Here is a 23,208-nt window from a genome sequence, read left to right as displayed (position 1 = left end):
GGCGAGATCAGGAAGGGGACGCATCATGAGATCGCGAGTGCTGTGTCGAGGAGGGGGACTTCAGTCCGGAGGTCACAGGAAGTGGCTTCGGGCGTTTGAGCAGGAGTGTGAAACCAACCGACATGGGACGTGGCACTGCTTTGACTCTGTGGCCGTGATCGTTTGCCAGGGAGGCCGAACGAGGCATCACAGACTGGGTGGCTTAAGTCGGCGTTTCTTTCTCACCGTGCTGGAGCCTGGAAGTCCGAGAACAGGGTGTTGGCGGCTCTGGCTTCTCCGGAGGCCTCTCCCCTGGGCTTGTAGGCGGCTGCCTTCCCTCTGCGCACGGACGCCCCGGGTGTCTCGTGTGTGTCCGAGTGTCCTCTTCTTAGAAGGACGCCAATCGGATTGGATTCGGGCCCCCTTTAAAGACCTCCTTTTGACATAAACACCTCTTTAAGACCCTGTGTCCAAATATAGCCACGTCCTGAGGTCCCGGGGGTTAGGATTCCAACATATGAATTCTGGTGGGGGTACAGTTCAGCTCATAACAGGACCCACCCACCTGGAGCGTGTTCTGTTGGTTTTTTGCCAGCTCAAACAGTCTGGCTTTGTCAGGGACGCACCTGTTTGGGTTTTTTTAGTTCTACGATGTATCCGTAAGTGCACAATCATTTTCTAGGAAAACCTGCATGAATTAGCCCATGAGTACCAGGAGAACATGCTGACGGCGTGTCCCCCCCCCCCCCCCCCCCCCGCTGGCCCTGCACCCCGCGGCTGAGCCACCTCGACCTGCTCACTCCTGGAAGGCTTCCATCGTGGGGCTTTTGCACTTGCCATTTGTTTGCTGGAACATTCTTCCCCGAGACCTCCGCACACCTCCCCCTCTCAGACCCCGTTATCCCCAAATCTGCAAGGCAGCGTCCCGTGTAAGGCAGCATCCGTTCCCCATCCGATGAGCCGTCGGACCAGGATCGGACAGTCCACCTGTGTATTTGTTTATTTGTTAACTGTCGGTGTCCCCACCAAACGCGGTGTTCAGGAAAGCGGGGATTCTGTCCACTGCTATTTCTGTCCAGCTCGGATATAGTAGATTGCGCTGAGCACAGCGTGTAGACTCAGTAGCAGGTGAGTGATTCTACCAGGATCGGCTTTGTGTCCTTACACAGTTTGTGTTTAAAGATTCTCATTTCCTTAGCGTGCTTTTCTAAAGGCATGCTGAGAAAAGGTGGTTAGCAACGTTCCTCCTCAGGTTATAAGTTCAGGTATGACGCTTTCATCGGAGGAAAACCAGTGTTCTTTTTTTTTTTTTTTTAATTTTTTTTTTTTAACGTTTATTTATTTTTGAGACAGAGAGAGACAGAGCATGAATGGGGGAGGGTCAGAGAGAGAGGGAGACACAGAATCGGAAGCAGGCTCCAGGCTCCGAGCTGTCAGCACAGAGCCCGACGCGGGGCTCGAACTCACAGACCGCGAGATCGTGACCTGAGCCGAAGTCGGACGCTTAACCGACCGAGCCACCCAGGCGCCCCAAACCAGTGTTCTTCTATATCCACGGTTCACGAGTTACTTCTCTGTCTTCCCAGGTTGCGTTTCCGGAACCATCTAAGCAAGATGGTGGACACAGAAAGCCCGATTTGCCCCCTCTCCCCCCTCGAGGCTGATGATCTGGAAAGCCCATTATCTGAAGAATTCCTACAAGAAATGGGAAACATCCAAGAGATTTCTCAATCCATTGGGGAGGACAGTTCCGGAAGCTTTAGCTTTACAGAATACCAGTATTTAGGAAGTGGCCCAGGATCAGATGGATCTGTTATTACAGGTGAGTGTGCTGTAGCCTTAAAAGCTTTATTTAGAAAATGTTTTGGTTTCGTGTTTTGGTTTTGGTTTTGGTTTTTTTGTGTTTTTTCTTTTTTCCTGCCGAGGAAATTGTTCTCTCTAGCTGGAAAAGAGGTCGCATCTCTGTGCAGCAAACTCTTTAGACATGATAAAGCATAGCCCATTCCCCTGGGCCTGCTGTGCCGTGTCTCACAGTACGCTTCTTTTAAAAGCCATACATGCGTCAAATAATACTTGAAACTCAGTTAAGGCAGTCAGCCACATTTCTAAAAAAATTCTGACTTCTTATTTCTTTAAAGCAGAGGCTCCTATTCTAATAAAAATGATGGTTTTTTAAAATCTGGAGATGTATACGAGCCATCTCCCTAAATTCTACATTGCATTACGAACTGCATCGAGTGCCAGCAAGGCAGAAACAAAGAAATAAAACATGGGGGCCACTCGGATAACCTCTGGGATCACTGGGAAGGAAGAAGACGTAAAACGGTTCATCCTTCCAGACAGCACTTAAGCGAGCCCGGGGTAACGTGGCGTAAACCGTGCCCTCGATTCGAAAAGGCTCCGTCTGGGGTGCACCTGACTCCACACGCTTCCTGGCATGTGGTCAGTCTGGTCGGGACTGACCAGGCTGGACCGGGGTCGGCCCAGCTAGTGGTTGGCAACAGGGAGGGGTACGTGTGGTTGTCGGCTCTGAGCGTGGGATACCGGGGCCCTCCGGGGAACCGAGGGAGAATGTTCTCCACGGCAGCGTCCACGAAAGGTCTCTGCGTCCTTTCCCCTCCGTGGCCCCCTATATGAGTCCTGAACCCGGAGCACGTTTCTCCCTACTGCCTTCTCACTCGTTCCTGCTCCGGGAAGATGGTTTTCGTGACGATTGCACTGACTTTAGTGACGGTGGGAAGGGAGGGTTCATGCTGTGCTGAACAGTGTGCACTGATAAAACCTGTACAGAGAGAGTCGTGCAAAGCGGATGCACTCTAAACCCAGCAGGCCCACCGGGGACAGACATTGTTCAAAGGGAGATGTGAATGGGGCGCCCAGGTGGCTCAGTCGGTTAAGCGCCCGACTGAAGGTCATGATCTCACGGTCTGTGGGTCCGCCCTCTGTGTCGGACTCTGTGCCGACAGCTCGGAGCCCGGCACCTGCTTCGGATTCTGTGTCTCCCTCTCTCTCTGCCCCTCTCCCGCTCGCACTCTGTCTCTCTCTGTCTCTCTCTCTCTCAAAAAAAATAAACATTAAAAAAAAATTAAAAAGAAATAAATAGAAGGAGACGTGAATGGGGGTGTGCCCGGCAACCATGGTTCATGGTACGTGCAGTGCGACGGTGCATGTGATGGGGGCGAACAGGAAACAAGGAAAGCAGAGAAATCGTGCGCGTTCCCTGCAGCGGAACGCTCTATGGTAACTTCAAGGAATGAACTCGCTCCGCTTGTGTCAACATGAACCCATGTAAAAAGTGGCACTGAGTGAAAATATGCTGAAGGATAGCTTCAGCAGGATTCAATTCCCGTAAAACCTCCAGCACCAGAGAGCGCCGCGTGGGGTAGGTGGGTTCGGTCGCGCACCTCGGGAAGCTGGCTCCAGCTTTACTGTGTCGATCACCCACCGAGAGAAGAGAGGGGGGCGGGGGCGGAGGGAAGGGTCTCCGGCCGAGAAAGAGACGGGGGGAGCTCCGTGGGGAATTCAGCCCTTGCAGGTGGTACTTTCAACAGAGACGTGAAGCCGTGTGAGAAAGCGTCACAGTTTGGAAATCTGGGCGGTGGGTGTTATACTCTATATTTTCCTATATGTTTGAAGTACTTTAAAGGAAAATAAAAGCAGCGGGAAGGAGCATTCCTGGCAGGAGGCAAAAAAGGCAGCTGGTGCAGAGGCTCGCGTAATCCTTGTGAAAACCCCGGATGGTTGCCGCTTTCCAAGTGGAAACGAACCCGCGGGAATTAGGTAATGTGGCCCGGTCACACAGCTGGAAAGAGGCCGCGCCGAGACTTGACCCCGTGCTCCCCAGCTGGCTCCGCAGCCACGTTGTGTGTACGAACATCCCTTTTGACGCCCTGCTCTCGACCTCGTAACTCAGGGATCGTGCGATCCGTGTGACACCCTGTGAAGATGATGCGTTAAAGGACTCTGCGGCCTTCGTGACCGAGCAGCCTCTGTAGTGACCCTAACAGACCTTTATAAACGGTTCAAGTCTTGGCTGCTTTTCCCATGACATGTTCCAGAGAGAGTGTCTCGGGTGATGGCCGCTTCCAGAAACAGTGAGGGAGGGAGCAAGGAAGAGCCTCTGTGTTGTAGGCCCACCTCGCCGAGTCTTGTGGCCAACCCATGCCGGGGTCAGGGACGGTGACAGCCCAGCTACCCAGCACCAGTTAGCCACCGCATGGGCCTTATCTCCCTGAATCCCAAGAGCCGTGTTTGAGTTCGTCGTTATGTTTATTTAAGGGAAGAGGAAAGGAGGCAGACCCCGGGACTTTGGGACGTGCTGGAGGTTACAAGCCCAGAGTAGGAGAAAACCTGGGCTCAACACCCAGCTCTCCACCCCTCAAAATGGGTCCTTTCTTCTCCACATCATAGACACGCCGCACGCCGGGGTGTTTTTGTGCACTATTTGTGATTACGTTGACTGTCAGAAATCGGTTTTCTTCCGGATTCAAGATTTCTCTGTGTCAATTTGTCTCTTTTCTTAAAGGAAGTGGTTTCTTCCCCCTTCTTTGGAAAACATACAGTCCCTCTTATAATGAAAGGATTCGAGGATACGCCTTCCTTCAGGTCAGACACAGTCTCGAGGTCCTTCTGAAATAAGGAACTTGCGTGAGCGGGGCGGACGTGTCATGGTAAAGCCCCCGGAAAGTTCTGTTCTAGCCGTGGACACGAAGAGTGTTCAGACACCCTCCCACTTTCTCCGGGAAGGCAGAGGCCACACAGCGGCCGCTCGGCCTGGGCTTTCTCTTCCCAAGTCCTCACCCTCCAACAGAAGGAATGTGAAGTCACATTCTTCCAGTTTAGGTCAAGGTAGCTTTTCTAAAACTAACGTCTTTCGGGTCATTGTCAGGAGCTACACGCCGTCTGAAAGCTGGGACACAGGTAAGACCTGGAAACATCACGCCAACTAGCCTCGTGGTCCATACGCTTCGTGGGAAGCCACGTTTGACCCAGCTCCACGGGCTGCCACTCACATCCCGTCTAAAGAAAGTAAAGGGCAAGGGTTTGGGGGGAGAGAGTTCCACGCTGGCCTCCGACCAATTCCAAGGAACTTCGTGACCAAAACAGGAGGGGGAACTTAGCAAAAGTGAGCACACCGAGGTGTGCTGGGCACACGCCCCTGCCTCTGCACCACCAGCCTTCCCCGCGGTGGGCGTGTGGTCCGCCACTCGTAGCCCCTCCGGCCCCTGACTGGTGATCCTTTCGGTCATTTGGAATCACCTCATACTTCTTACTGGTTTCCCCGTGCTCGTGTCACTGGCTACTTTGAGGGATAAGATTATCCCTCATTTGTAAATTAGATTTTCCATCTCTTGGGTGATGGTGCGAAATTACGTAAACCGCTCCCGTGGAAGGGCCATCTATAAAGTGTATTCACTTCACGTGTTACACCCAGGAGACCAGACGGGCGAGGCAGCTGGTGCAGCCTGATCTATCTTTCTCGCCTCGATTTTTCTTAGCGACTTGACTGGCATTCCATAAACTGCACATATTTAAAGTGTACCACTTGATGTGTATATGTACACACACACGTTTAAAAAGTTTTTTTAGGGCGCCTGGGTGGTGCAGTCGGTTAAGCGTCCGACTTCAGCCAGGTCACGATCTCGCGGTCAGTGAGTTCGAGCCCCGCGTCAGGCTCTGGGCTGATGGCTCGGAGCCTGGAGCCTGTTTCCGATTCTGTGTCTCCCTCTCTCTCTGCCCCTTCCCCGTTCATGCTCTGTCTCTCTCTGTCCCAAAAATAAATAAAAACCGTTGAAAAAAAAATTTAAAAAAAAAAAAAAGTTTTTTTAATGTTTTATTTTTGAGAGAGAGAGACAGAGCCCGAGCAGGGGAGGGGCAGAGAGAGAGGGAGACACAGAACCCGAAGCAGGCTCCGGGCTCCGAGCTGTCAGCACAGAGCCCGACACGGGGCTCGAACTCATGAACCGCGAGATAATGACCCGAACCAAAGTCGGATGCTCAACTGACTGAGCCACCCAGGCGCCCCCCACACACACATTTTAAGTGTGAAACCGTCACCACAATCAAAATAGTGACCCAATCCATCAACCCCAAATTTACTTGTGCCCTTTTATAAACCCTCTTCTCCACCCTCGGTTTCCTTCCCCTCCCCTGAGCAACCCCCGGTCTGCCTGTCATTATATATCTGTTTGTGTCTCCTAGAATTTTATATAAAAAGAATAATACAGGGACACCTGAGTGGCTCAGTCAGTGAAGCATCCGCCTCGTGATTTCAGCTCAGGTCACGATCTCACAGTTGGTGGGATCGAGCCCCATGTCGGGGCTGTGCTGACAGCATGGGGCCTGCTTGGGATTCTCTCTCTTTCTCTCTCTGCCCCTCCCCTGCTCTCTCTGTCTCTCTCTCAAAATAAATAAATAAACTGAAAAAAAAAAACAGGAAGAATACAGTATGTTCTCTTTTCAGTCTGACTTCTTTCACTCAGCAGAATTATCTGGAGCTTCTTCTGCACGAGTTCCGTCTTTCTGTCTGTTGTGCGGCTCTGCTCCTGTTTGCTTCTCCGTGTACCCGCCGATGAACATTGGAGTCGCTTCTAGGTATTGGCTGCCAGAGATCAAGCCATGTACCAGTCTCTGTGTGGACATGTGCCTTCACTTCTCCCGGGTAGACACCTGGGAGCAAATGGCTGGGACATAAGGTGGATGTTTGCGTAGCTTTTAAGAAACTGCCAAAATCGGGGCACTGGCGTGGCTCAGTCGGTGAAGCGTCCGACTTCGGCTCAGGTCACGGTCTCGCGGTGTGTGGGTTCGAGCCCCGCATCAGGCTCTGTGCGGACGGCTGGGAGCCCGGAGCCTGCCTCGGACTCTGTGTCTCCCTCTCTCTCTGTCCCTCCCCCGCTCACACTCTGTCTCTCTCTGTCTCTCAAAAATAAATAAAGGTTTAAAAAAAAATTTTTTTTAATGAAAACAAAAGGAAGGAAACTGCCAAAATCTTTTCCAGAACGTGATACCATTTCATGCTCCCACCAGCGCGTGTGAGAGCTCCAGCCCCAGCACGCCGTCACCAACTGTGGTTGTGGTCAGTCTTCTGGGTTTTTTCCCCATTCCAACGGGCGTGTAACGGTATGTGATGCTGAGAATCTTTTGCCAGATATCTTCTTTTTAAAAAAGTTTTACTGAAGTGTAGTGGATGTACAATGTTCGTATCAGGTGCACAACAGTGAATTTTCCACACGATAATCTGTGCGTTACAGAGCGCTCACCACGGCAAGTGTCGTCACCATCTGCCGCCACGCAGCGTTATCGTGATCGTATCGGCCGTGTTTCCTGTGCCGTACTTTCCGTCCCCACGGCTGGTTTACCAAGTCTGTACCTCTTCTACGTACACGTCTTCTTCGGTGACATTTCTGTTCAGATCTTTTGCCCGTTTTAAACTGAGTGGTGTCCTTGCTCTTGACTGCCGAGAGCTATTCCTCTCTTCTGGATGCAAGTATCTTCATCAGATATGTGACGTATAAATATTTTCTTCTAGTCCGTGGCTTGTCTTTTCTCTCTCCTAACAGTGTTTTTCAAAACCCAGAAGTCCTTGATTTAGAGGAAATGCGATTCATCAGTGTTTTTTCTTGCATGGATCATGCCTTCTGTGTCATGTTTAAGAAATATTTGCCTGGCCCGAAGTCACTTTCTTCTACACGTTTTCTGTTGTTTGGGTTTTACATTGACGTACCGGATCTATTGAGTTAATCTTCATACGTAGATCAAAACTCACTTCTCCTCTCTCTCTCTCTCTCTCTTTTGCATTGTAAAGTTCTAGCACACTTTGTCAGAAAGACTGCTGTCTCCACTAAATGGCCTTTATATCTTTGTCAAAAAGCAACTGACCTTCCCTGCCTGGGTCTATTTCTGGACCCTCTGTTCAGTTTCACTGATCTGTTTCTCTCATTTGATACCAATGCCATTAATTCCTGGCCACTATAGTTTTATAGTAAGGCCTGGAGTCAAGTAGCGTTAAGTTCTCCAAATTTTTTCTTCTTTGCTAAAGGTGCTTTGGGTATTCTGTTAATTCCAGAATCAGTTTTTCAATGTCTACCCAACAAGCCTGCTAAGATTTTGATTGGGATTGCCTTGAACCAAAAGGTCCATGTGGGGAGAACTGACATCATAACAACACGAAGCCTTTGGAGCCACGGACTTACTGCCCCCATTAGATTCATTCTTCATTGTTTTCTAGTTTTTAGTGCATAGGTCTTTCATAGTTTTTGTCAGATTTATTGCTAAGTGTTTCATATTTTATAAGGTCTTAGGATTTTATGCACAGATAGTTACGTCATCTGTACATAAAGAGTTGTACTTCTTCCTTTTTTTTTTTTTTAATGGGCTTCATGCCCAGCGTAGAGCCCAGCGTGAGGCTCAAACTCATGACCCTGAGATCAAGTTCTGAGCTGAAATCAAGAGTTGGACACAACCGACTGAGGCACTCAGGCAGCCCACTTCTCCTTTTTTAAGCTAGATGCCTTTATTTCATTTTCTTGCCTTATTACACTGGTTAGAACCCCCAGCACAATGTTGAATTAAGTGGGGGGACACCCCTGCCTTGTTCCTGATCTCAGTCTCCCACCACTAAGTATGAAGATGACCATCATTTTTCATAGATGCCCTTTCTTAGATCGAGGAAATTCCCCTTCTCATCCTAGTTTTCTGTGAATTTTTATCAGAAATTGAAGTTAGATTTTGGCAAATGTTTTCCCTGTATCCGGTAAGATGATCTAATGACTTATCTTTATGATTGATTGACAGGGCGAATTATACTGTTTGATTTTCAAAGGTTAAGTCACCTTCACATTAGCACAATAAATCCTACTTGGTCATCACGTATTGTCCTCTTTACACATTATTGGACTTAACTTCTTAAATTTTTGTTAAGAATTTTTGCATCCGTCTTCATGAAGGATATTGGTTCTAGTTTTTTTTGCAAAATCTTTATCTGGTTTTTGTATCAGATTAATGCTGGCCTCATAGAATGAGCTGGGAAGTCCGCCCTATTCTCCGTTTTCTGTATATCCCTGTAACAATTGATACTCTTTCTTCTTAAGTGCTTGGTAGATTTCCCACACGAAGCAAAATTTTTTGGTCATATTTCTGTGTTTCATTCTGGATAGTTTCTTTACTGGGTCTTCAAGTTCACTAATCTCTTCTTCTACAGTGTCTAATCTGGCCCTGATCCCATCCAGTGTATTTTTCACATCAGTTAGTGTAGACTTACTGGCATGACCAGTCTCTACCTAACACATCCAGTCTTTCATTCAGCTCCTTAAACACTTAGGATACACTCATAAATTTCTATCATCTTTGTTACTTTGGGGTCAGTTTAAGTTCATTGATTTTTCTCCTCATTGTGGGTCATATCTTTATGCTTCTTTACGTATTCTTTTTTTTTTTAATGTTTTATTTATTTTTGAGACAGAGAGAGAGACAGAGCATGAGCAGGGGAGGGGCAGAGAGAGAGGGAGGTACAGAATCGGAAGCAGGCTCCAGGCTCTGAGCTGTCAGCACAGAGCCCGACACGGGGCTCGAACCCACGAACCGCGAGATCATGACCTGAGCCGAAGTCGGATGCTCAACCGACTGAGCCACCCAGGCGCCCCTACGTATTCTTAATTTTTTTTAATGTTTATATATTTTTGAGAAAGAGACAGAGGGCATGAGTGGGGGAGGGGCAAAGAGCAAGGGGGACAGAGGATCTGAAGCAAGCTCTGAGCTGTCAGCACAGAGCCCAGCGTGGGGCTCGAACTCACGAACCGTGAGATCATGACCTGAGCCGAAGTCGGACGCTTAATCGACGGAGCCACCCAGGTGCCCCATGTATTTTTTAATTTTTTAATTGGATGCCATCCATTGTGAACTTAGTTCACGATGGATATTTTTGTATCCCCGTAAATATTTCTGAGTTTTGTTCTGGGATGCAGTTACCTTACTTGGAAAAGGTTTGACCTTTCAGGTCTTGTGTTAGATGGAACCATAACGGTGTGGAGTCTGCAGGTAAGTGTGCCGCGATACTGAGCCCAAACCCTTTTGAGTACTTTACCTGATGGCCTACGAATTCTGACACTTGCGTCGTGAATGGTGGTCACGGAACTCTATGCAGCCTTATCAGGGTCCTGGATGCCGTCTCCTCTGTCATTTCAGGTCGCTGCTGGAGCGTCTTTTCCTTTTGGTTCTCTTAGCTGGGGGAACAAAGAGATACGTGCACATGCTAACCCGTGTGTACACACACGTCTGTAAATATTTCTGTATGTAGCCATCTGGATCTCTGTTAAGCAGGAGCTCATACTAATGCCGGCAGCTCTAAGCCACCGCCATGGGGGTCGGTCTCACGCCTCCCAGCTGATCGGCAAGGGTCTAAGCCACCGCCACGGGGGTCGGTCTCACCCCTCCCAGCTGATCTGCAAGGGTCTAAGCCACCGCCATGGGGGTCGGTCTCACCCCTCCCAGCTGATCTGCAAGGGCACGCTCCAGCAGTGAGAGGCCTGGCGCCCACACCACCATCCCTCCAGTTCATTGTCCATCTCTGTCTACACGATGGCGGCACCAGGGTGGCGGGCCGTACCCCTGTGGGGGCCACTTCATCCGCCGATGCGCCTTGCTTGCACACAGCTCCTTTGCCTTCCGTCCCATAGACGCCACTGGTTTCCAGGGTTCCTAGGGTCATGTCTTCTCCACGCCTCCTTCAGGGAGGCCGTTTCGTACACATGTAACACAGTGAGACGACTTTGTCCCGTTCTGTGTGTCACCCCACAGTCCCCCAGCCTCCTAAATATTTTTTATTTATTTGCACACGTTAAGGCTCGCCCTGTACTGCAACGTTCCGTGGGCTTTGACAAACGCACAGCGTCACGTCATCACTACATTTTCGCATCAACTGTTTTACCGTTTCCAAAAGACCTGCCTCACCTGCTCAAGCCCCCCCCCCAACCCCCGACCCCAGCCACTCGTCTTCGTACCAACAGCCACGAATGAGCATTCCCGTTGTTCCCCATCTTCGCCAGCACTGAGTGTTGTCAACTCTTTCGTTTCGTCTTGTTTTCGTTTAAGCCAGTCTCACAGGTGCAGGGTGACGTCCGCTTGTTCTAATTCACAGTTTCCCAGCAACCAGGGACACGGAGCATCTTTGCACGGGCTTCATTGCTACCTCTGTACCTTCTTCAGGGAGGTGTCTGTGCAGATCTTCTCCCCGTTTTTTAATTGAGTCGTTGGTTTTTCTTACTGTTGAGTTTTAACACTCCTCTGTGTGCTTTGGATCCAAATCTTATATTAGATGTGTGCTTTGCAAATGTTTTCTCCACATCTGTGGTTCGTCTTTTCGTTTTCCTGGCAGTGTCTTTTGGAGAGCAGAAAGAAGTTTTTAACTATAAGAAAGTCCAACTTTTTTTTTTTTTTTAAGTCTTTCATGGATTTTGCTTTTGGTCTTGCCCACATGGACTTTCATCCTTTATTCTGGTGTGATTTACTGCGTTTACAGTAAAGCGCTGGAGGGAAGCAAAGTAACAACTCGCGTGTGGGCCACGCCCGGTGTGGGTGGGGAGGCCGCTGGGTGTGTTGGGGTCCAGAACCGGGGACGGCCCAGCGGCAGGTTCGGGGACGCTGCAGCGGTAACAGCAGGGGCACAGGCGGGGGTGGGCCAGCCCAGGACGGGGGCTCCTCACTGAACACCTCACGAGCAGTCGTGCCCTTGGAAACCTGGTTTAGACATCGATGATGCGTCTGCAGTGTTCATGAGTCTTCCCTCCTCTGTTCTCAGACACCCTCTCACCAGCTTCGAGTCCCTCGTCGGTCACTTATCCCGTGGCTCCAGGCAGTGCTGATGAACCTTCCAGCGTAGCCCTGAACATTGAATGTAGAATCTGTGGGGACAAAGCCTCAGGCTACCATTACGGAGTTCACGCGTGTGAAGGCTGCAAGGTACGGTGGCCCCTGGTGGAGGGGAAGGTCCCTGCTCCAGGGGCCGCGTGTGGTTCCTTTTACTTACTTACTTACTTATTTAATTTATTTTGAGAGAGCGAGAGAGCAGGGGAGGGGCAGAGAGAAACAGAGACAGAGAATCCCAAGCAGGCTCCACGCTGTCAGTGCAGAGCCGGACGTGGGGCTCAAACTCACGAACCGTGAGAGCATGACGTGAGCCAAAATCAGGAGTCGGATGCTTAACCAACTGGGCCACCCAGGCGCCCCTGGTTCCTTTTATGTTTTACGCAGATTTTCATCACTACTAAAAAGATCTGCCAGAAGACAGAGATAAGAAACAGACCCACGTAAGAGATTAGCTTCTCCGTTCAGAGGGTCTGGGGCAGATTGCTGGACCGTACTCGTTAGGAAGTTGAAGAGACATGTTTGAAAGAAAATAAACAGTAAGAGGGATCCCTTTATTTGAGGCCGGGGCCAGGGAGCCCACTCGCTCTTTCAGTCCTCAGCACGCCGGGGGGCAGTGGTCCTCACGGCCATCGGAGGTGGCCGGACGCCACATCGTGCCTTTACGACGATGTATGTGTTCTCAGCTCTGGGGTTTCGTGTACGCGACAATCTCAGCGTCCGGTTACAGGCAGAAATCTCCTTCCCCTGCGCGCACGGAGATACTTACTGACTCCTGGAAGATGCCGCGGCCTTTACCGGTGCAGGTGCGACCTGCCTCCTTGAGACGCTGTCGCAGCACCCGAACCTGGGGCGGCCTTGGAGGAGGCCTGCGTCGCAGGGAGAAAAAGGACTGCAATGAGCGGGGCCAGCTCTGCCTCCCGACGACGGTTAGAATTCTGTCTTCAGCCCCCTGCATGACCCTGTGCCTCCTCCGGCCATCCCGCTGCACGGACCCAGACGACCAACTGAGTGAAGGCACCAGCCTCCCCTCTTGTTCCCCAAGAAATTGCTGTCCTCCCTCCTGCGGGCCCCCGGACCAGCCCCATCAGAAAGACGTAGGAAGGAGTGGGAAGCAGAGAGAACAAGAACCGAAGCAAATACACAGACTCCTTCACAAGCCTTCTGACCACGTGCCTGTGACAAAGCTGGTTGCAGGGTGGCCTCTTCTGCGGGGCCGCACCTACGTTCCTTTCGTTTCATTTTTTTTTATGGGCTAAATAGTGACGTTTTCTCTTACTGGGGAGAGCTTAAGATGCTTCTGTAAAGCAAGACAACTGTTTACAAACAGTTGCCTCCCTTTTATTGTGGTCGATGGGAATTGCTGTGTTACAAGGAGTTAATACTCTCTTCCAAGATGCCTAGGAAGCGTTTAGTCCCCAGTAAGGGTGTGGGTGGGACAGGGAGGGGTGACGCTTGTCCGACCCGGAGCAGGGCCGAGTAGCCCTGGGAGACCTCGCTTGCGTCTCCCCAAACCAGGGGAGGATGTTCGGAAACTGCTTTGCACTTTGCCACGTTTTGTCGTGTTGCATCTTAGGCGTAATGACATTTGCGATTCTCAGTTTGTCCCAATTATGTCAGACTTTTTAGAACCGTTCCACGAATTCTAGTTCGCTTGCAAAGGACAATAAATGAGCAACAAGGAGCACGAGTAAGGCAGTGACACCGACTTGGCCGCGGCCCGCGGTCGCTGATCGACTGTGTCTCAACCCCTCAGGGCTTCTTCCGGAGGACGATCCGACTAAAGCTGGCGTACGACAAATGTGACCGTAGCTGCAAGATCCAGAAAAAGAATCGAAATAAGTGCCAGTACTGTCGTTTCCACAAGTGCCTTTCGGCTGGGATGTCCCATAACGGTAGGTAAGGTTGTCCAGCGTGCCCTCCCGGCCCGCGCCCCAGCTTTCCTCCCCCGTTGGGTCACAGCGCACCGCGCTTTCCACAATGCGCTGCAAAGACAGTTAGGACCCAGGTCGTGTTGCAACCAGAGTAGCCTAAGGAAGTAAGAGTCCCACGTGGCTGAGCTTGCGCAGCGTGCCTGCGATCCCCGTTAGAAACTCCACACGGTAAGACCGGGGTCTGAGATTGCCGCTGGGATGCCAGAATGGTCACAGCATCCGAATGAAGCGTGGGCCATTGTAGACACCTTCCCACGCTGAATTCCATTATTCGGAATCATGCCGCCAGTTAAGAACGTGCCAGTGAGGACGTGAAGGTATAACCAGTTCCCAGCAGTGGCACGTCTCCCTTCTGGAAAAAGAAGGAGGGTGCCGGACGAACTCGTTCTAGCGGTCACGTCCGTCTCCTTGAACTAAGGGTCAGTTTTGGACCTGACGACAGTAAACAACCCCCAGCCGGTCCTGTTGCTGAAATGAGTAAATGGTGTGGCCTTTTCTTGTCTTGTCTTTTAATTTTTTTTAACATTTATTTATTTTTGAGACAGAGAGCATGAGCAGGGGAGGGTCAGAGAGACAGGGAGACACAGAATCTGAAACAGGCTCCGGGCTCCGAGCCGTCAGCCCAGAGCCCGACGCGGGGCTCGAACCCACGGACCGCGAGATAGTGACCTGGGCCGAAGTCGGACGCTCCACTGACCGAGCCCCCCAGGCGCCCCGGTGTGGCCTTTTCTTTTCACCTTTTTTTTTTTTTTTTTTTTTTTTTTTAAAGTCCAGGATTTATGAAGGTTGAGCTTTATCTTCCTTGCTCCAGAGCAGAACCTTGGCCGATATGGAGGGTGGGTTTTCACTCGTGGATGAACCCTCGGCGCAAACTCTCTGCCCGGCGGTCGGTAGCTGTCACGGGCCACCTTGGTCACTTCTGCTCACTTCCTATTCCCATTTCCCCAGCAATTCGTTTTGGACGGATGCCAAGGTCTGAAAAAGCAAAACTGAAAGCAGAAACTCTCACGTGTGAACACGACCCAGAAGATGCCGAAACGGCGGACCTGAAATCCCTCGCCAAGAGAATTTACGAGGCCTACCTCAAGAACTTCAACATGAACAAGGTCAAGGCCCGGGTCATCCTGGCGGGGAAAGCCAACAACAACCCGGTAGGTGTCCCCGCGGCTGTTTGCCATCCAGCCTGAAGCGTCCCCCTGGCGACCCGTCAGCTAGAGTCCCAAGGAGGGGCTGAGGAAACAGGTGTTAGATGTTGGGAGAGTGGTGTTTACCCCCAAGGCAAACGAGAGGCCGTGGATAGAGGCGTCCAGAGACTAAGAGGCAGCTTAACAGCAACTCCTGGGTTCGCTGCGCCTCAGAGCTCTTGGCAACCAAGTTATTACAATGACTGCGTGATTAATACACACACACACACACACACACACACACACACACACACAAATCCGGTTAATAGCTTAGGGGCATTTCTTAAGTGCATTAAAAAAAAAAAAATCTCTACTTTATGCCAGAAAATGAAAGCATTTTCTTTTCATTCAACCTGTGTTCTTTTTATTATTTTTATTTATTCATTTATTTTGAGAGACAGAGAGAATCCCAAGCAGGATCCGTACTGTCCGTGCAGAGCCTGATGCGGGGCTCAAGCTCACAGATCATGAGATCATGAACTGAACTGATATCGAGAGTCAGATGCTTAACTTCCTAAGCCACCCAGGTGTCCCCCAACATGCGTTCTTACTTACCCTTCCCCTAAAACTCCTCCCTCTTTTCCCATCACCCCTCCCCTCCCCCGCTCCAAGGCCTCCTCCTGTTTCTTCATTGAAAAGGCGAGGATAGGGGCGCCTGGGTGGCGCAGTCGGTTAAGCGTCCGACTTCAGCCAGGTCACAATCTCGCGGTCCGTGAGTTCGAGCCCCGCGTCAGGCTCTGGGCTGATGGCTGGGAGCCTGGAGCCTGTTTCCGATTCTGTGTCTCCCTCTCTCTCTGCCCCTCCCCCGTTCATGCTCTGTCTCTCTCTGTCCCAAAAATAAATAAAAAACATTAAAAAAAAAAAAAAATTTAAAAAAAAAAAAAGAAAAGGCGAGGATATCTCTGGGCTTAGAAAGGGCTATTCGTTTACGGAAATTTTATTGTCTTCTCTGGACCTTTTCCGCAGCACTGAGCGGGTGTCTGGGGATCCTCCTTCACTCTGCCTCCTGTAACCCCCCACCCCATGGTCAGCTCAGCCTCTGTCTCCATTACAGAACTAATCCCAGGGCCTCTTCAAAGAGGGGCTGGCCCACGGTTGGCTGATGAAGATACTTTGCCTTTTTCCTACACGCATGGTGAAACAGGTTTAATTTGTGCTAATGAGTAGCTAGCTGAAAGCAATCCTGATTGGGAATTACAAGCTGGAATTTTTAGTCACAGGAAAATGAAGTATTTCACAAGCCACTTACTTTCATGAACAAACCAACCTTCTCTTTGACGGAGTCTTTAATTCTTCAGTGAAATTCTCCCATTAAATAGGCTGAGACATTTCGGAACAGCTCAGGCAAACTCTATTAAATTGGCAAAGCCACACCCATCCTGGGAGGCCCCAGAGGCTTTTATAAATGAGACCCTTTCTGGATCACAAGGGTGAGAATAAAATAAGTTTTTAATTTTGAATTTCCCTCTTGGAAATGATTAGAATAACCCTGTATTAGAGTCACCAGCAATTCTGATCTCTTTGAGATCTTCTCTTGCTCGCTTGGGTTTTTAGAATTTAAAGGGAACTTAAAAGTCATCTTTACTCTTAACCAAACACTGTTCTTTAATATTAATTTCATTCCCATGGAGTATGTTTCCGAGATCCTTCCCACCAAGATCCACACGCCCTTGGAAGGAGCCCCCTCGGCCCGAGCTGATGCCATCTGGGCATTTCCTCTCTGGGAGGAATCTATTTTCATCTTAAGGAAATAAATAACAGACTTGAAGTCTGGGCTGGGGCTTCACCGTACAGGAGAAAGGGAATAGAGCAAACTGCTTGCGGGGGGGCGCGTGCCTGCCCCTGCCCCCCACCTCCAAACCAGAGTGCAAGGTCACCGGTCTGAAAGGCAGCGTGCAGGTGTCTGCTGCTCATGGCCGGTGATCCTGTGATCGCGGTGTCTGCACAGGGCCGGACTGCTTCACCCAAGGCCCTCTGCCTTGGCCCTTCCCCGTCCCCCTCCTCCCCACCAGCCCAATGGGGCACTTCCTGGGACTTAGAGCCCCCCGTGCAGGACACAGCCTCTACAAAGACCCATAGCTGACCTGGAACCAGTTAGGAGGCTGGGTGGGCCAGGAGGGGGATGCTGTGGGAGGGGAAGGGGGAGGGGTGCAGAGAGGGTCTTGAGAGGAAGAAGGGGGCTGCAGGAAGTATGGAGATTCCATGGCTTTGGGGAAAGATCCGCAGGGGGGTGACGGCAGGAATAGCGAATGTTTCCGTCCGCACAAGGGCTGGTTTGAGCCCCTGAGATCTCCGAACCTTGAGGCCAGAAAACGAGCAGGGTCCTCAGTTACCTAGTCCTCGCTTGTCAGGTCCCTTGCTGCCCCCTGATATGCGGGTGCCAGGAACAAGCTGAGGTGCAGAGGCAACATCGGTGCCATCCGAACTTGGCTTCCAAAAGAAGTGCTCTTCAACAGTGTCCTAAAAAGTCCGTGTGTTGATGTGTGAGGTGTTAAGAATGTCACAAGGAGACGTTCCAGGAGGCCACTTGGAATGAGATGGAGAGGAGCGCTGAAGTCTGGGCCTTCCGCGCTCTGTCCCCTCCCAAGGGCGCCCTCCGCATGCGGGCCGCTCCCAAGTGCTCAGGCCCCAGCTCTGCACATGTGCACACACCCGTCCTCGCTCCAGCTCACTTCTGGCTTCAGAGGCCTTACAGCCCTAAAGAGACAGAGGGTGAGCCGGGGAGGGGCAGAGAGAGAGGGAGACACAGAATCCGAAGCAGTTTCCAGGCTCTGAGTTGTCACCACAGAGCCTGACACGGGGCTCGAACCCACCAGCTGTGGTCAGGTCAGATTGTGACCTGAGCCGAAGTCCGATGCTTAACGCTTAACCGACTGAGTCACCCAGGCCTGGCTACAAGTTTCTTAATTCAGATGTTCCTCTCAAAGATTCCCGTGTTGCCCACAATTGTCAGGGATTATATTTAGAGTCTTTGAATGTCACCAGTTATGGAAAATCTTTGTCCTCTGGGAACATAATTTTTAGACAAAATCATGAGTCAGTAGCAGCCAGCCTGAATGCAAACTGGGATTATAGTAACAGAGTCAGGTGTCTTGTCTGAGAAGACTAAATGAAGCAAGGGGACGAATTTTTGACCTGTGGCTGGGAATGGATTCTAACACTTGTTGTTTAATTTTTTTGAATGTTTATTTAATTTTGAGAGAGACAGAGTATGAGCGGGGGAGGGGCAGACAGAGAGAGACACAGGATCCGAAGCAGGCTCCAGACTCCAAGCTGTCAGCACAGAGCCCGACGCAGAGCTCAAACTCACAGACTGTGAAATCGCGACCTGAGCCAAAGTCGGACGCTTAACCGACTGAGCCACCCAGGCGCCCCAGTTTTTTTTGTTTTTTTTTTTTAATGTTTATGTAGTTTTGAGAGAGAGCATGAGCCCGGGAGGGGCAGAGAGAAGCGGACAGAGGACCCAAAGCAGGCTCTGCGCTGACAGGAGCGAGCTCGATGTGGAGCTTGAACTCACCAACCGTGAGATCAAGACCCGAGCCGAAGTCAAACGCCCAACCGACTGAGCCACCCAGGCGCCCCTTTTCGCAATGTTCCTGATTCTTCGGGACAAGGGGCCTCCTGGTGTCATCCTGAAATGGCATCACCTCTTTAGGGGATGTTGCTTTAAGATTGAAAAACATACTTTTTATACTGTTTACTAGAAATGTGTAGTAAAACCTAACTGAAGCTTACTAAATGGTTTCATCCAAAGCAATTACACCAATAATTCACAAGTAAGTTTTTCCTAAAAGCTGGTGCTGCCTGACTTTCCATAGAAAGTGCTGTTTAAATGTATTTAAAGACGAGTTCTTGGGGCGCCTGGGTGGCTCAGTCAGTGGAGCCCCCGACTTGAGCTCGATGATCTCACGGCTTGTGGGTTCGAGCCCCGCGTCGGGCTCCGTGCTGACAAGCTCAGAGCCTGGAGCCTGCTTCGGATTCTGTGTCTCCCTCTCTCTCTCTGCCCTCCCCTGTTTTCACTCTCTCTCTCTCAGAAATAAACATTAAAAAAAAATTTTTTTTTAAGTAAGTAAAGATCAGTTCTTGTCAGTAACATCATCGACACACACGATACCAATCAGGTTTGCACATGAGTGATAGATGTCAGTTAGGAGAACCTTCTGGTCTCAGTGGGGAGTGATTTGGGGGGAAATTGGGCAGGTTTCTGCCTCACGCTATTTAAACTCATCACAGCATGCTTTATTTATTTGAAATGACCACCCGTGATGGCAGATACATTCATATTCTAACTTAAGTATAAAAGGCGCATTCCACAGTTAGATATAAACAGCGTGGATTTTTTTAGATGGTCCTATCAACTGTGTTTATCAAGTGTGTTAGCATACATAATTTCTCTTTAATAAACATTGGTTTCTTAATGTGAGCACCTGTTTTGAATTCAAATGGTTCCTAATTCTGTTAGTGAGGCCCTGCCTCCTTAAAATCCAAGTGATGATTTTATAAAAATGAAATGAAATATTTGTGCCAGTTATATCCCCATTTATGAGAGTATGTTTCACATAAAACCAGTCCCGGACGGGTTTCGGGGGCGTGTATCCCATTTCAGAAAGCCCTGTGCCTGGAAGGGCCCCACGCTGGGATGTAATGTTCTGTTGCTGTCTTGAAATTCTTCATCATTTTTTAACAAGGGGCCCCACGTTTTCATTTTGCCCTGAGGCCCGCAAATTCTGTAGCCGGTCCTGCGAGATGCGCCATCAAAAAAGAAACCCATGTTCTGTGGTCACGTACTTTGGGAGCTACTGCCTGTCCCTGCTCTCGAAGCTTCACTGCACACACCTGTTGCGATAGAGACTCTGGAAGGTCCTAACTTCCTTTAACTCAGCGTTTCCCAAATTTCTCTGGCCACACAACTTTAAGACCTTTATTTCTGCCATAGGTACTTTTTTTTTGTATGTTTATTTTTGAGAGAGAGTGCAAGTGGGGGAGGGGCAGAGAGAGAGGGAGACACAGAATCCGAAGCAGGCTCCGGGCTCCGAGCTGTCAGCACAGAGCCCGACGTGGGGCTTGAACTCACGAGCTGTGAGATCATGACCTGAGCCGAAATTAAGTCAGACTATTAACCCACTGAGCCACCCAGGCTCCCCGCTGTTGTACTTCTAAAAAGCCAGTGATGTAACCAAGGTGGCCTACTAGTATATTTTCTGGAACTGAGGGGAAAGCTGTGTACCCTTTTATTTATTTTAAATGTTGATTTCTTTCTGAGCGAGACAGAGTACAAGCAGGGGAGGGGCAGAGCAAGAGGGAGGCACAGGATCGGAAGCAGGCTCCAGGCTCCGAGCTGTCAGCACAGACCCCGACGCGGGACTCGAACCCACGAACCGCGAGATCATGACCTGAGCCGAAGCCGGACACTCAACTGACTGAGCCACCCAGGCACCCCCCATGAACTCTTTTAAAAGCATGTCTCCAGTCCATCCTAGAATGTTAATTCCTTAAACCTGAGCAATCTCCCATGAAGCAGAACTGCCCCCAAACTTCCTCAAAACAATGATAATCTGGCTTTTATGATCTTTAGAGAGCAACAGTTTTAGTCTTCCTTAATCAAACTGGAGATATTCGGAAATTTTGGCTCTGAATTTTGTATTTCGAATGTTTTCGCTCATTCACAGGGAATTTTTAGAGTATGCTCTTCAGACGTAGAATCAAATTATATTTTCGTCCAACGCTGTATTGCAAACTCTGATTTTGTTTAAACATTTCAGAAATGGGGCACCTGGGGGTGGCTCAGTCGGTTGAGCGTCTGACTTTGGCTTGAGTCATGGATCTTGCAATTCGTGAGTTCAAGCCCCATATCGGGCTCGCTGCTGTCAGCACGGAGCCCGCTTCAGATCCTCTGTCCCTCTCTCTCTCCGCCACTCCCCTGCTTGTGCTCTCTCAAAAATAAATAAAACAAAAACATTTTTAAAAGTTTTTTCAGAAACGCTCCCGTGTATTGTTCCGATACTCTACCTTGCTTCTGGGACAAATAGCACCCCACAGGCGCCCTGAAGGCGGTTTGGCACTGTGGTTTCTCCAGATGCTCTTGGGGGCCCAGAAATAGGGAACACATCATGCCAAGGGTCCAGATGCAATGTCAGTGACGTGTTTTGCCCATTGGCAGAGTGAGTCTTAAAATCATGAGCGGCTTATGCGTTCTACATTGAAATATCCCAGGAGGAATTGAAAATAATGCTTCGGCCCGCCTCATTACTGATCTGTAGAACACATTATAAATCACAGAGGTCGCGTAGAAGCTGTCATTTCTTCTGCTCTGCACACAGATCTGGTGTACGTTTTGGCCAGCAGCACAAAACGTATGTGCATCCGTTCTCTTGTGCCCCGCCAGATTATAATCCCTCTGGGCATGCTGGCTTCAAGTAATATGGCCAGGCGTCTCTTCTTCCCCCCTCAGAAAATGGCACAACGAGTGGGCTCCGATGCAAATGGTATGGCAACATACCGTGGGGGTTTGGCACTTGTTCCGGAACGGAGCACTAAAGTGCCGATTTCAGTCTGATGCACAGGGAAATGAGGGTTCTTGGAGACTTTTCCCAGTCTACCCCCAAAGAGCAAGGACTTAACAACGCTTGTTTGCTTATTGCTGTGCAAACTTTGCCAACTTTCTGAGTTCTGTATATCACGTGTCAAGTTTATTCCCTTAGCCGTGTTAGATAGCGATGGATGTCTCCAAAGTTCGTAAAATGGTAGAATTAAGAACTATTATGGGATGGGCGAAATGGGTGCAGGTGATTGAGAGGCACATGTGTTTCATTATAAAATAAAGAAGCCAGGGGGATGAAAAGTACAGCACAGGGACTCGAGTCAGTAATATTGCAGTAACGTCTGGCAACGAGGCTCGTCGTGGTGAACACAGCATCACGTGTACACCTGTCGAACCACCATGTTGCGCACCTGAAACCAATGTGACATGGTGTGTCAATTGTACTTCCATGATAAAAATTCAAAAGCTATTGCAGTTTAAGAGCTCAGAGAATATTATAAAATGTTGGGGCGCCTGGGTGGCTCAGTCGATTGGGCGTCCGACTTCGGCTCAGGTCACGATCTCGCGGCCCGTGAGTTCGAGCCCCGCGTCGGGCTCGGTGCTGACAGCTCGGAGCCTGGAGCTGCTTCAGATTCTGTGTCTCCCTCTCTCTCTCTGACCCTCCCCCGTTCATGCTCTCTCTCTGTCTCAAAAATAAATAAACATTAAAAATTTTTTTTTTAATAAAATATTAAAAGTGCTTTGCGAACGTTCTGTTGTTAGCTTTCCTGCCCAAATCAGACCTTTGTCGTCTTAGCCATGAAATCTCCACCCAGTGTCAGGAAGTGATTATTATCTTACTGACTTACATCATTAGTTCTCTATGTGTGTCTTCATGTCCCCGATTAGTTTTGAGGTTAAGGATGAAGACTGCCCCATGGGTGATTTGGAGACCGTGGCTGTTCATCAATTCATTGATGATGAAGAGGACTGCCTGTCACCAGTTAATTGACCTTTTCCGGTGTTTCTTCGCAGCCCTTTGTCATACATGACATGGAGACACTGTGCATGGCCGAGAAGACTCTGGTGGCCAAGTTGGTGGCCAACGGCATCCAGAACAAGGAAGCAGAAGTCCGCATCTTCCACTGCTGCCAGTGCACGTCCGTGGAGACGGTCACGGAGCTCACGGAGTTCGCCAAGTCCATCCCTGGCTTTGCAAACTTGGACTTGAACGACCAAGTCACTTTGCTGAAATATGGAGTTTATGAGGCCATATTTGCGATGCTGTCTTCTGTGATGAATAAAGACGGGATGCTGGTAGCATATGGAAATGGTTTTATAACTCGTGAATTCCTAAAGAGCCTAAGGAAACCATTTTGTGATATCATGGAACCTAAGTTTGACTTTGCGATGAAGTTCAACGCGTTGGAACTGGACGACAGTGATATTTCCCTTTTTGTGGCTGCTATAATTTGCTGTGGAGGTAAGTCGTTGACTTAACCTGGTGCCGTGTCACCTGCAGCCTCCCGATCTGAAGAACAGCCGTAAATGTGGTACGTGCGGGAGTCGGGCACTTGGAGCGTGTGCTGGCAGGTAGGAGGGCATCTGAGCCCCTGCATCACCCCTGACAAGAATTAAGTGAGAATTACATCCTGTCGTGTCATATTACAGCATACGTTAACATATGCAAATAAGTAGGGGCGCCTGGGGGGCTCAGTCGGTTGAGCGTCCG

General features: G+C 49.8%; 1 protein-coding gene across 2 annotated transcripts in view; it reads left to right on the top strand.

Moving 5' to 3' along the window:
* Positions 1 to 23,208, top strand: part of PPARA (peroxisome proliferator activated receptor alpha) — a 73,427-nt gene that overhangs the window by 41,265 nt on the left and 8,954 nt on the right. For both annotated transcript variants that reach the window (XM_058741001.1, XM_058741002.1), the window contains exons 3-7: positions 1,566 to 1,801; positions 11,774 to 11,934; positions 13,595 to 13,733; positions 14,721 to 14,923; positions 22,512 to 22,959. In XM_058741001.1, the coding sequence (XP_058596984.1) occupies positions 1,594 to 1,801; positions 11,774 to 11,934; positions 13,595 to 13,733; positions 14,721 to 14,923; positions 22,512 to 22,959 (1,159 nt within the window). In that variant the 5' untranslated portion in view covers positions 1,566 to 1,593. The remainder of the gene's footprint in view (positions 1 to 1,565; positions 1,802 to 11,773; positions 11,935 to 13,594; positions 13,734 to 14,720; positions 14,924 to 22,511; positions 22,960 to 23,208) is intronic.

The sequence above is a fragment of the Neofelis nebulosa genome, chromosome 8 (genome assembly GCF_028018385.1).
Source record: "Neofelis nebulosa isolate mNeoNeb1 chromosome 8, mNeoNeb1.pri, whole genome shotgun sequence".
Lineage (NCBI taxonomy): Eukaryota > Metazoa > Chordata > Mammalia > Carnivora > Felidae > Neofelis > Neofelis nebulosa.
The sequence above is the reverse complement of the archived record's forward strand: the minus strand, read 5'-3'. Positions and strand labels throughout refer to the sequence as shown.